Source organism: Leuresthes tenuis, unplaced genomic scaffold (genome assembly GCF_036924035.1).
Source record: "Leuresthes tenuis unplaced genomic scaffold, fLeuTen1.0.hap1 SCAF_24, whole genome shotgun sequence".
In the NCBI taxonomy this organism is placed as follows: Eukaryota; Metazoa; Chordata; class Actinopteri; order Atheriniformes; family Atherinopsidae; genus Leuresthes; species Leuresthes tenuis.
This window is the reverse complement of record NW_027325378.1, coordinates 28147522-28162135: the sequence shown is the minus strand read 5'-3', so window position 1 is coordinate 28162135 and position 14614 is coordinate 28147522. Positions and strand designations below refer to the sequence as shown.

The window sequence follows — 14614 nt, the reverse complement described above, 5'->3', positions numbered from 1 at the left end:
TGTGTGTCTAATAAGTCATAATGTCTAAGGTGTAATAAAAACAGGAATAGGGGGCTGCAGAGTACAGCAAATGGGAACCACCTACGTGGTCCCCATCCACTACAGCCCACAGAACACACACGCCCCCAAAACCCTAGAAGCTCCCCAGGTCCCAGGAAACAGGGGCCTGCAGTGATCATATTGGGGAGTTACTGTGCAGATAAAGTGCAGAAATAGAGGGGATAGGGCAGTACAAGGTAAGTGCTAGGATAGGAGATGCTCTCTGAAGAGCTGGGTTTTCAAGAGTTTCTTGAAGACAGACAGGGAGACCCCTGTTCTGGTAGCGCTCGGTAGGTCATTCCACCATCGTGGGACGACACATGAAAAGAGTTTGGATTGTCTTAGGCGTGGTGTAGGAGCTGCTAAACGACAATCCTGGGACCAACGGAGGGGCCGAGTTGTGACATGAGCCTTTGCAAGAGCATTCAAGTATATGGGAGCCGTTCCATTAAGCTCTTTGTAGCTAACATCAGTGACTTGAATTTGATGCAGGCGGCTAAGGGCAGCCAGTGGAGTTCAATGAACAGAGGGGTGACGTGTGTTCTTTTAGGCTGATCGAAGATCAGACGCGCCGTCGCGTTCTGGACCAACTGCAGAGGTTTCACAGCACAGGCTGGGAGACCAGTTAGGAGAGCATTGCTGTAGTTAAGGCGGGAGATGACCATGGCCTGCACCAGGAGTTGGGTGGCATGTTGGGTCAGGTATGGTCTGATCTTTCTTATGTTTAGTAATGCAAAGCGGCATGAACGAGCAACCGAGATAACGGGATCTTTGAAGGTTAGTTGGTCATCAATCATGACACCCAAGTTTCTAGCAACCTTTGATGGAGCAAGAGATAGGGATTCGGTTTGGATGCAGATGCTGTGTTGTATGGTTGGTTTGGCTGGGAAGACAAGCAGTTCAGTTTTTGGGAGGTTAGGTTGGAGATGATGGGCTTTCATCCATGTTGATATGTCAGAGAGACAGTCTGAGATTCGTGCTGAGACCGTGTGGTCGTCAGGTGGGAATGACAGATAGAGCTGGGTATCATCAGCATAACATTGGTATTTTGAAATGTTTGCCTGTTGGAGCGAGAGATCTGTTGCGCTTTAAGGTACTTCTGCTATAGCTTCACATCTAACATCACATTACTATGTTTATTTTTTACTTACAGTTTAAGGCTGAAACATTATGACTTTGACAGGACTGAGGGTGTTTCCTTTGAGGATACCAACTGGCATTTCTTATATCAGATCGTATTAACTGAACTTATTGACTAAAAACTGACTGTATCACGGTATGGGGAATTCATGCACAAACTTGTTTGTTCTGCATTTATTTTCTATAATGTGTTTCCATGTAATCTCTGAATTGGCTGTACTTGGACTAAATCAATAAATCCACATTACTGAGTCAGAGCATCTCTGAAATGACAAAACTTGTAGTATTTCTCACTTGGCACTGTGTAAATGGTCAATGTACTGTACTTGCAGAGCGCTTTTCTAGTCTAGCTGACCACTCAAAGCGCTCAAAGTGCAGTGTAGAAAACTGTGGTCACATGAGGGACAATATAAAGGGATGTCAACAAAGGAAACACTGCTAACATCAAACGTGTTACCATGGACCTCCATGGTAACATGTTAGCAGTTAGCAGTGTTCCCTTTGTTGACATCAAACAAACTATGTTTGGGTGGTATTGAAATTTGACAAGGATGGGTATGTTTGGATAAAGTGTTTGATAGAGAAAGAACTTGCTAAGCTAGTTTTCAACTGTGATTAATACAGGTTGGACTGTGCAGAGATTGACCACGACCCAAAAAAAAGCCATGTTGTTGTGGTCAATATGGAGTTTAATGCTACTGACTCCAATGGAGGCTGCAGAGGAGGATGATGTTCGAGCAGGTGGGGATGATGCTGTTACATCTGACAAAGTCTATTGAGTCCAACATTAAGAATGTGGAGAGACATAGCATCTGAAATTACCAAGTGGATCAATGTATTATCAATTTTTCCAAAAATTCTCTTAAATTTTGAAGTTCTTTTTCATTATCTTGTGTGTACGTGTGTGTGTGTGTATGTGTCTATATCTGCTATCATATGTGTACAGGGTGCAGCACAGCGGTAAATGACCTGGTTTATATTGTTGATGGTTCGTGGAGTGTTGGCTTCTCTGACTTTGACACGGCCAAGCACTGGCTTATTAACATTTCCAGTGGGTTTGACATCAGTCCCCTTTATACACAGGTAATAAGATCCACATCATATTGACTTATACTGCTGAAATACTATAGTTCTCTAACAGATTTGCCTGTACTATTTCAATCTCTTCCCTAGAATTGGTTATTTTCCCTAAGAAATCTGGTGTAAGCTTGTACATAGAAAAAACACTATTCAAAGTTTTGGTCATTTCCTTGTGTAAAAGGCCATCAGAAACCTGTATCAGTGAAACCTGACTGTATTAGAAACCTGTACAAGTTTTAACCGTGTTTGCTATAGGTGGCTGTGATCCAATACAGTGACACACCTCGATTAGAGATATCTCTGGGGGAGCACCATGGAGGGGCAAAGCTCATTGAGACCATACGGAGCATCACCTATCTGGGAGGAAACACACAGGCAAGACAGGAGGTTTCTTTGCTACAGCTATGAGTCCTAATTTACATAAGTGTACTGAGTTAAAATATAGGATGCTTATGCAGATTACACCACCAGTACAAATGGTTTTACATGTCAGAACTTAACAAAAAAACATCTGGTCCTTACCAGGTTTTAAAATAAGTAAAAAAAAAAAAAAGAAGAACCTCACATGAGCAACAACACATGACATATTACACTGTGTACTAATTTAGTTAACAAGAGCTGAACCAAGAATGCAGAATCAAGATGTAAATGGACTGTACTTTTATGCTTTTTTCTAGTCTAGGTGACCACTCAAAGTGTTTTTGCAGTGCAAGCCACATTCACCCATTCACTCACACACACAGCACTTCTTAGTCAACAGAGTTACAGGCCTCACAGTGGTTCACAGACATTCACACACCAGAGGCTGACCAAAAAATGGTCAAACGGACAGCTTTTAAACAGGTGATCTTACTTGCTGATGATCAAGTACATCTGATTAACAGCACCTGGCTGCAGTTTACCCTCTTAACGTTGGCTCAGTTTTTGTAAATTGATATTTACGGTATAATGTATCATGTTGTGGTTCATCTGTGGTTCTATTAACCTCATTGTAAGACATGACAAGATTTTTTTTTTCCATCATATCCTGACACATCAAAATTTAGGGCTGAAAAAGTGTACTTTCTTTTCCGCATGACTTTAAATGCAAATCAAATTAAAGTAAAACCCCATTTCCAAAAGAGTTGTGAGTGTTGTGTAAAATAGAAATAAAAATAGAAAGCAATGACATGCAAATCTCATAAAACAATATTGTATTAACAAAACCATTTTACTATTTCATAAATAATAATTAGCTTATAAATTTTATGGCAGCAACACATCTCAAAAGTTGGAACAAATGCAACAAAAGGCTGGAAAAATAAGTGGTAGAGAGAAACATCTGGATGAACATCAGTCAGGTAAATTGGCAATTGGTGGTGACATAATTGAATATAAAAAGAGCACCATTGGAAAGCAGGAAAAGCAGGAAATGTTGAAGGTGAGAATGGATTTGAGCAGCGATTTGTAGACCACTAACCTTCAACATTTCTCCCTGGTATAGCCACCTCACCATCAAACATAAAAAACCTTCCTGCATAACTAATCAGGCCAGTAAAATAATGACCTCACCCCAAACACCCCTGTCTGAGCTGTACTGCTGTTGGGTGACCAGGAAAGCCACCCAGATCATCGGGGACCCCTCCCACCTACTATACCACTCCTTTCAGCTGCTGCCATCAGGCAGATGGTATAAAGTCCTACTGGCCAAACATCTTGGCCCCCCTTGTACGTTTTTACTCTGTTTTTAACATTTTAAATGTGATGTCTTTGAGTCTGTTGAAAAATAATTTCTGTCACCATTTGGGGCAGACATAATTGACAGACATTGGGACATAAAGTATCAATCTATCTATCTTAGAGAGGCAGAGTCTCCCAGAACTAAAGATGAACAGATGTTCAACAACCTACAAAAACTGCATTAAAACCAGACATCATTCTGTCCTGGAACTCACTGCATGGGCTCAGGAATCCTTGTCTGTGAACACAGCTCACTGTAACATCCACAGATGCAAGTCATGCAGAGAAGGTCTTTTCTGGACCAAAGCTCATTTAGCTGGTCAGCTGGTCTCCTCAGTTCCCAGATGTGTACAGACTGTTATTAAAAGAAGAGGGGATGCTACATGGACATGGTAAACGTGGACCTGTCCCAACTTTTAGAGATGTATTGCTGCCATCAGATTGAAGATGAGCAAAGCATTTTCATTAAATAGAAAAAGTCTTAATTTCAGCATTTGATATGTTTTCTATGTTCTAGTGTGAAGGATAGATATTGGTTTATGAGAGCTGCAAATCATTGCATTCTTTAAATTACATTTTACATTGCATCATAACTATTTGGACTTGGAGTTGTATGAAATCTTTCTGGCTATTATAAAGGTGATGGTGGAAAAAAAAGTCGACCAAAATAAATAACCTGACTGAATCTTTCGCTGTTTTCATTCCTGCCGATAATTTCTGTCAGAAGAGTTAATGTATCCATAATGTTCAGTTACTGAGGGAATATAAAAAAATGTCAATGAAAATGCTAGAATATTCCACTAGTCTTATATAAGTTATTTAAACAAATTATTAAAAAAAAAAAATCACTTGTTAGGATGTAAGCATTAGCTCAACAACAAAGCAACTGTCACACCTCGGTGAAAGTGTGGGGTTTGTCTTATTTTGTTGGGTTTCTTTGTCTTGTCATTTCCTGTTTTATTTTGAAATATTAACTCTCCTCTCGTTTCAGGTCACTTACCCTTCCTCATGTGTCACCAGTCTGATTGTCTTCCCTGATTCCCAACTGTCTCCACCTGTTCCCTTTTCCCTCCATGTGTACTTATAGTCTGCGTCTCCCTTTGTCGTGTGCCAGTGTGTTCGTTTCTGCCCTCGTGTTCGTACGTTCACTCTAGCCTCGCCATAGTTCCAAGCCATAGCGTTCTGCTCCATTGTATTCCTCCTAGAGAATGATTTTGATTTTGTAAGATTTTGTGCCATAGATTTAGTTTAATTTTTAAAGTTTGCATAGTCTTTTGTTTCCTCCGTAAGGAGTGACTTTGGTTTTGATAAACTTTTCATAGTGCCTCCAGTTTATAAGGAGTGTTTTTGTGATGTTGCCTCCGTCAATTATTTTGGATAAAGTTAAAAGTCTTTTGTTTTCCTCCAAGAGTGGAGTGACCTTTTGTTTTGATCATTTTTATAGCCTTCTTCCTATTTATTTATTGGAAGAAGTGTGTTCTAGATAATTTTGATAGCTGGTATTTATTTCTCTGCCTTGGAGAGTTACAGTCTTACTAATAAAGACTATTGTACCCTAAATACCGTGCATCTGTGCTCTGCCTGGTCATGACAGCAACAAGTTTTCTTTCTTTTGTCTAGGAGAATTAAATTAGAATCCCAGCAGAGCACTTGCACATATGTAATCTTTTTCCTGCTATGTTGCTACAATACTACAAAAACAGATGCAAGTAAAACCAACTGTATCATATTTCATCTTAGTCAAAAATCCCTCATATCTTCAAGGTAATTTGTCAGAATATTCTCAATAATTTCAGAATAAGAACTATGAATAAAACAAAGAATTTATATGGGCCTTTCTGCTGGAATCCAGTGTTGGAGGAATGTGGGGATACACTGTTTTGACATCAGTGAAGTTGCATTGTGGTTTAGAATTTAGAGTATCAAACAGTATTTAAAAATATAATTTCAAGCACGAGTTCAGAATTGATTAAAACACAGATGGCAGATAGAAAACCTCTTAAACCACACAACAAAATCTCCTGTACAAAATCCCTACCTCCAGATCTTCATTCAAATCCAAGAAACTAATAAAGTGCAGCAGGCTGAGGCTGGTTATGGAAAGATGACCACAGGTGCATCTGCCGCTGTGCAACCACACAAACAACCCTCTAAAACTAATGAATTGTTTTTTGCAGACGGGCAGGGCCATCAAGTTTGCTGTGGATCATGTATTCTCTGCCTCCCAGCGGGCCAGCCAGGTCAAGAACCGCATTGCCGTTGTGGTCACTGACGGCAAATCTCAGGATGATGTGGTAAGTGTAGCTATACCTGTCATAATTATTTGGGTGGATCTAAATCCCAGTGGCAGTTTTAGAGGGCCTCAGAAGGCTTACAAACACTATCTGGTCCACAGTAAGAAATGATGTTGGGTGTGGAAGCCCTCTGTAAAAGGCTCATTTTCACCACAACTTACCTTTTTTACTCAGGTGGATGCGAGCATGGAGGCACGAGCTCAGGGTATTACAGTGTTTGCTGTGGGCGTTGGCAGTGAGATAACCACCTCAGAGCTGATATCGATTGCTAATAAACCATCATCTACGTATGTCCTGTATGCTGAGGATTATACCACCATTGACCGTATAAAAGACTCCATGGAGCAGAAGCTATGTGAAGGTCAGTGAGTGAAGACCCACTTATTTTCTTTATTCAAGTTTTTTTTTATGCTGTAAGTTTTAACGGTAACATTATTGACAGCTATGTTCTTTAACCACAGGAGGTCTGGAACTACCTCACAAAGAAAAATAGAAAGTTCATCATGTTGTTCCTAGATTGAGAACCAAAATATAATTATCATTATAGAAAGATTTACCAGCACATCAAGCCAGTTCAGTTTACATAATCATAAAATGATCAATAATAACCATCACTGTGCTCACAGCAAAGTTAATCTCAAACTCACACGGCAGTCATAAATCCTGAAGATATCTCGGAGTGCCTCTGCTGTGTTGCCTGTCCGTGAGGCCTTCTCTCTGTACAGGGCCATCAGTTGAAGAGTGTATCTGTCAAACACTAAATGTGTTTGGAGTGTGTTTATCATTTACTCAACTTGCATATGTGTACTTTTTCAAATATTTGTACTGTCATAAGGAAATGTTGTTCTCTGCATTAATATATCTACCTGATGGTAATTGATTTTTTTTTTATAATATATATTACTATTGTATCATACTTTCTCTCTTACCTTCCTCCTGCTTAAGCTCTATTGCTGCTCACCCTGAAGGTTTTCACTTGAGATGCTGCGCTTGACTGTCTGTACGGTAACAGGCTGACGAGCAGCTCCTAACGGTCCAATTCAAACTTCAATGCGTTAGCCGCCAACGCGTACCAATTTAAATGAATGGTAGCCTTCCTGTTAACTTTACTGCGCCTGACGACTTACAACCGACATTTTGCAAACTTTTTACTGATCAGAACAAAGCACTTATAAGAGGGGACAGCAGCAGTGTTCCAAGTTACTAATTACATTCATAGAAATAACGTTACTCTTCAGGTAGATAACTTAGTGCAACAGTAACGAGCCAAACTGCTTCTTCATATTGAAAATAAAAATAAGGAATACAGCACAAATTTCTCTATAACGGCGCTACGAATGTGTTTGTATTCACTTCAGTTTTCTGACTTACCCATAGTAAATGAAAAGTTTTCCTCTGTTACTTCAAAATTCCTCTCGCTCGCCAAACGGTAGCCATCTTGAATTGTTTAGATTAGAAAGTCCGAGCCTCAACATCGTGACGTCATTGACGTATACGTCACGTCCCTCCGTTCACTCAGAAGTTATGATTTAGGTTCACTCAGAAAAATTGATCCACATAAAATTAAAACAACATTAATAGTTAACAGCACTTAATAGTTAAATACTTTGTTAACTTATTAGCTGGTTTAGATTTCTGAGCCCATATTTCTTTTAAGTTAGCAGTACTGTTGGGGTTTACAGTGTATACAGGAGAGAGGCAGCAGTGATGACAGAAATCAAACAGCTAACTTAACATATTACAAATAATCTTTTTTATCTAAAATAAGCCAAAGGTTCACAAATGCCAATGTAAGGTGAAGTAATCAAGATTCAAGAGAGACCAGATCTGTTTGCTGCTGGACATTTTACAGATGTCAGTGAAAAACCGTCATGAAATTATTTATTGACGTTGTCAAAACAGCTTTCCTGGATGTCAGTTTTATGACTCTGTATTACACATACATCCAAATCCTCTCTTACAAGCCACGTTACAGTAGACATGGGAACTGAACCAATGTATTCAGCAACTGCAGGACAGCTACTCTACCCCCTGAGCTACAACTGCCTGAAATTTAGCTTCTATACATGTGGGTTGAACACATCGCTTCATTGTCTGTGGGACAGATGTATGAATGATTAACATGTACTGTTACATACTAAAAACATTTGGACTATTGACCAAAGAAGAATGTGTTCATTGCAAAGACTGTTTATTCAGTTTCAGATATTTTTTGTGAATATAACTGACACACTGATTTGCCGCAAACCGATTGTATTAAGTCTTTCCAGACAAAGACTTTTGGTGTTTCTATGCCACGGACTAAACTGATCACAAAATATATAAATAGCCACACACACATACACGTGTTCCTAAGATACTATGATCTCTGCACATTCTTCCAAGTTTGGGACTGACGGCCCTGGTCCAATTACCACTGGTGTCTTTCCTTCCCACATCTTTTCAACTTTCTCCTCCGTTTTTCACGCCTATGGTCCGTCTTTCAGACCACCGTTTTTGAGACAGCGATAGGTCTTTTCGATATCAGCCACTTCTGTCGATATTACATTCTTTGCAGAGTCTTATCTTTCCATGATGGTTCCTCCTCTTCCTCGTTGCCTCCTGAGTTTCATGAGCCTGAGGCACTCACTTAGTTTTAAGTTTTAAACTTTAAATGCCTGATACAAACTATGTTGTAATAACAATGACTACAGAAACAACCATGACAACAATAATATAATCATAATGCTAATAATGAGGATTATTACTATTATTATTGTGATTGTAATTAAAATCTTAAAAAATTATGGTAATTATAGGACATAATTATAGCTTCAAATGTTCGGTTAGAGGATTGATCTATGACTGACTTTTATCTGTCTAGAGTCTGTTTGCCCTACACGAATCCCAGTGGCATCTCGTGACGAGAAAGGCTTTGAGCTGATGATAGGCATGAACGTTCAGATGAAGGCCAGGAAGACTGTTGGTTCTCTGGTTTCTGAGACAGCCTATGCTCTTACTGCCTCCACAGACATTACTGAGAAAACCAGGTATCATGTTGTGTAAAAGAGTGATTTATTTAATCCTCATGGACATCTGTTAGATTATAACTGGTATTGTTTTACTTCATGTTTGTATTAGAGAAATTTTCCCAGAGGGCCTCCCTCCATCATACGTATTTGTAGCCACTCTGCGCCTGAAGGCAACCTCTGGAAATGTGATTTTTGATCTTTGGAGGATTCTGTCAAAGGATAAGAAAATCCAGGCTGCTGTGACACTGAGTGGAAAAGACAAAACTATCATCTTCACCACCACCAGCATGACAGAACAGGAGCAGAGAGTCATCTTTACGACTGGCTTCCAGGTTAGTTGCCTAATTTGTCCAGTTTGATTAATCATAAATCAGTCACAATGGTTTGCCTCCATGTTCAAAATCTGAAAAAGAATATTAAGATATTTAAATAAAACCAGGATGTAACCTGTTTATGTTAATCATTTCAAAATAAAAGTAATGACTCGACATAAAGAGATTATAGTGACTCTTAAGGAGATCCCTTATCTCACATTCTAAACTGATCCACAAGAGACCCAAAATATATAAGTTTTGAATTTAGTTTTTCATTGAAATATTTATGTATTTTAAAAGTCTGGTTTTAGACACGCTATTTTTTTGAATATCATTTAAACACGGTGTTAATGTTTACACAGTGGTGAGTACATTAAAGCTGTTTCCGAATGTAAATATCACAGCATATGCTGTGGAACATCAGGAGTGAATTGTGCTGTGCCACTCAAAGAAATAACTGTTTTTATTGCTTCTCTTCCAATCTCAGCTTTTTTTCCTTGTTAGCTGCTATGAATGAGTCTGGCTGAGATGACTTATAGAGAGTCAAAATAGCAGCGGTATATATGTCATGACCAGTTATGTTCAATATTCTGCTGAACTAGTGAGAATGTAATGTGACAAATGTCTCCTCTTCTGAACCATATCTGTGGTGGAAACTAGATAATGTATGTGTTGTACTTGAAGAAATAACTCAGTAGGTAATAATCTTGTGGGACTTGCCAGGACAATCTTTAAAAAAAAAGCACCCAATGCCCTCCATCACATGTGCTACCTGGAGAGTTCTGGTTTCCAAAAAGGATACACGACAGAAAGTTAATTTGCATGCAAGGTCACAACCAACATCAACTCAACTCAAATTAACCTTATTTTCTAAACATAACACCACAAAACCTTGGAAAAGACTCATCCGTATGATGCACCCATCCAGCCATTATCTGCTGCTTTTCCAGAAGTCGGGTGCAAAGTGAGCTAGCCAGCTCCTCCCACTGGTGGTGAGCCCGTCGGATGGGGGACCCACGTCGTGTGTTCGGGCTGTGCCCGACCGAGCCCCATGGGCACAGGCCCGGCCTCCAGGCGCTCGCTGCCGGGCCCCACCCCTGGGCCTGGCTCCAGGGGGAGGTCCCGGGGACCCGCGTCTGAGCAAGGGACGATGGCGTCCAACATTGTTTTCAGTATGATGCACTTTCAGAGGAAAGGATGTCCTATGCTTAGCTGTGTTGCACTGATGCTGGGAGACCTCAGTCCTGAGGTCTGGCAGGAAAGAGAGTAGGCCAGCAGTCTGAGGGGGCTTTACTGAAATCCAGTTTCCTCCACAGATGAATTACTTAAGTTGGTGATGTCCCCATCATCTGAATAAAATAAACTAGTAGACTAGTCAATAATTGCTCATAAACAGTGGCTAGAGCAAAGCTTATTTCAGTTTCACAATTAATGGATCTTTATCTTTGAAATAAGTCTGTAATAATAAAATGCATCTTCTCCCACAGGCTCTGTATGATGGGAGATGGCATCAGCTTAAGCTCCTGGTGAGGCCTCGACAGATCTTCAGTTTCCTTGATGATCAACTGATCCAGGAAGCAATGTTGGAGCCCACGGAGCCTATTTACATCAATGGAAAGACACAGATTGCTAAGAAGCCAGGGACAGACATCACTGTGCCGGTGAGTAGCAAAACTTCAACATCTCATAGAGAGAAAGGTTGTGTTTGTGTGTGTGAGCTTGGTTCACAGAAAAAAAGTCAGACAGAGGCAGACAGACTCAGAACAAAAATCCCCCCTTGAGGTAAACCTGTGAAATATTTTACTTTGATAGTGAAACATGTATAACATAGCTGTGACAATTACTTGTTTGTTCAACTGGGTTTTTTATTTTAAAATGGGAGTGAATAAGCCTTCCTTTTAGTATGTTACTGTAAGGAAACAAGGGATTTAACGTGAAAATATGACTTAAGAGGCCTTGGTCTTAGTATATTCCTTAAACTAAGACATGCTTTTATTTTGTAAATTCGTCTAAAGTGGTCATCCTGTTGGTATGTTCCTGTCAGTAATGTAGGCTTTTACTTTAATTTTCAGACTGAGGATGTCCTCACAATGTTTGTCTGTGTGGATATGTGTTTGCTTCATTAAATGTAGATATTTCTATGTATTTCCTTCATGTGTCTGTATGTAGACTCTATGTGCGACTGTGTTAAAGGAGCAATGTGTAAGAGCTGCTGTTTGTCAGATTCTGTTTCCGAGTGCGTTTGAACGGTATGTGCTAGGTTCTGTAATTTGCGATTGCGCTGTGAACGCAACACTCCACGCTTCGGAGAAACTATGGTGTGTGTGCAGCACACACTACCCAACACATCCATCACTTAAATGTGTCACGATGTCTTCTCCATCGAGTGAAACCACCTTCTCAATTTATGAGGTTACATTTAGAGATATAAATTATAGATAAATGTTACATTTGGTTAGATATTCTGTGAAAAGATAACTTGCAGTGAATGTCACTGTTAGTTGTTCTGCAATATATTTTATTACCCTGCGTGGTAATAAAAGCTAACATTAGCTACGTAAGGCTAAAGGTTGTTTGTATTTGGTCTGATAGAGGGATAGCATTAGCAGGCAACACGTTTTTCTCACCAGTCGCAGAGTGTAACACCGGTCCTTTAAGAGAAGGACTTACTGTGAGATAGTGGCACAACCTGTTCTTCTCTGTGTCTGTCTCTGGCTTACACAGTGCTTCTGTGTGCTGTCCCTCCATCATGCTGCTTAAAGCAGGCAGTTTTCACCATAACAAGTTAGTATGTCATATGTCAAACTACATTTGAGCTTATCTCTCTACTTTATCTGTTTCATTTAATGTATTTCATGTTAGATTAGGAACAAGTAGGTGTCTCAGTGGGCAATAGCTCCATTGGCACCCATCAAAATTTCTTCAGAAATTTTCAAGTTATTATATCATAAAGTAAAAAATCAAAACGGTGCATCAAAAGATGGGGAACGGATCTTTTAAAGATGCCGTACTGACATGTTGAAATTGTTCATGTTCTCTTGATGCAGGTGGAGCTTCAGAAGCTGCGTGTTTACTGTGATCCCCATCAGAGTGAAAGAGAAACAGCTTGTGAAATCTACTCTGTGGTAAGATTTCTGCTGCCATCTCCACTCAAAGGCCATATGTTATTCTCAAAGGTCTGTAAATGGCTGCATATACGATGTTGCAACTATGATGATCATATTCCATTTTTTTCTTTCTTTTATGATATACAGGATGATGAAAGGGTAAGCATAAATACATTTTTGCACATTTTAATCCAATTTTGCTAATTCAATCCAAATTCCAAAAAAATGTGACACTGCATTAAAATGTGAATGAAAGTAGAATGCAACAATTTGCTAATCTTGTAAATCAAAATTAAACATAGAATATAAGAAACATATCAAATGTTTAAAGTAAAAGATTTTACTGTTTCATGAAAAATATTAGCACATTTTGAATTTGATGGCAGCAACGCATGTCTCACAAACGTTGGGACAGGGGTCTGGAAAAGGAAGTGGTACTAAGTATCAAACAGCTGGAGGAAATAATTAGATCAATTGGCAACAGATCATCAACATAATTGGGTATAGAAATAGCATCTTTGACAGGTAGACTCTGAATTAATGATGAGCATAGGTTCAGCGATCTGAAAAATTTGTCTACAGACAAAGACCTTGAATATTGCACCATCTATAATACATGACATCATCAAGCGAGAGTCTGTTGTGCCTGAAATGTTGATTCATGAGATCTCAAAATCATTATGTTTAGTTTGTATATATATTTTACACATGCTCCAATTTATTTGGAATTGCCATTGTAAATGGTTCAATCCCATAGAATGCTTTGCAAAAAGATAAACGTAGGCACAGTCATCATTGATCTGTGGACTGGTGTTCTGAAGTCTCAAATTCAGCATTTAGCTGTCTCTGGCCTGTTTTTTCGTCACCTTATATGGACAAAAGGATCGATGTGATTGAACAAAATGACTTAGGTCTGATAGCAATTTAATCATGGGATTATTTTCAATATGACCATGAGGAGACAGACTAGTGAGAATAAATTTAAAAAACTACATCTGGACAATTATTTCTCATGTGACTTATTATTTAGTGTGTGAAGTCAAGATAATGTATTTTAGTCAGATGTGATTAAGGCACTCATTCATTAGCTTTACTTTTGAAACCAAGTGGCTACATTCACCTTTTATATGCAGTCTATAGTCTATATCTCCAAACGCCTCCAAATTTATGCCATGTATTTTCTTGAAATTGCTGCTAATAAAATACACTTGATTAACTGATCATCAGAAAAAGACCACCTCTTTAAAACCAATCTTCCCAGGACAGCATATCCCAGCAAGTTCACCCCAAGGTCAGACCGTGCAATGCTCAGGGAAACTGAAAAAAACCCAAGAGCTACATCTCAGACTCTACAGGCCTCAGTTAGCACGTTAAATGTTCATAAAATTTCATGACTGTCTAATTAGAAAAAAAAAAAGAAAATCAAACCAGTAAGGCTTATTTGAAAGGGTTGCCTGGAGAAAGCATCCTCTTTCAAAAAACAACAATAACAAAAACCAAACCCATCAGAAGGGTTTAGGTTTGCAAACTGGCATCACAATAAATGACAAGACTTCTGGAACAATGTTCTTTGGACAGACAAGACCAAAATGGAGGTCTTTGGTTATGATGCAAAACATCACATTGGATGAAAACCAAAGACCTCACACCAACTGTTAAGAAGGGTCTCCTCTGTATACCAAAGTATTCCTGAGTGACATGTAAGGCCATCTGTCCAACAACAAAACTTGGGTGAAGCTGGGTCATGCAGCAGGACAATGATCTCAAGCACACCAGATAGTCTACAACAGAATGGCTGGAAACCAAGATTCAAGGTGTTGCAGTGGTCCAGGTAAAATTCAAATCTCAACTCGATTGAACTTCTGTTGCATGAGCTCACAAGAGATATGGATGAAGGATTGACCACAAAC

The 14614-nt window shown here is 39.3% G+C and overlaps 1 protein-coding gene across 1 annotated transcript in view; it reads left to right on the top strand.

The window, feature by feature from the left end:
• LOC140284795 (uncharacterized) overlaps positions 1-14614 on the top strand; it is a 141762-nt gene that overhangs the window by 31481 nt on the left and 95667 nt on the right. The window contains exons 2-11 of the mRNA XM_072378790.1: positions 1804-1920; positions 2126-2262; positions 2515-2634; positions 6156-6272; positions 6447-6633; positions 9136-9301; positions 9393-9615; positions 11085-11258; positions 12645-12722; positions 12852-12863. Coding sequence (XP_072234891.1) covers positions 1845-1920; positions 2126-2262; positions 2515-2634; positions 6156-6272; positions 6447-6633; positions 9136-9301; positions 9393-9615; positions 11085-11258; positions 12645-12722; positions 12852-12863 — 1290 coding nt within the window. The 5' untranslated portion in view covers positions 1804-1844. The remainder of the gene's footprint in view (positions 1-1803; positions 1921-2125; positions 2263-2514; positions 2635-6155; positions 6273-6446; positions 6634-9135; positions 9302-9392; positions 9616-11084; positions 11259-12644; positions 12723-12851; positions 12864-14614) is intronic.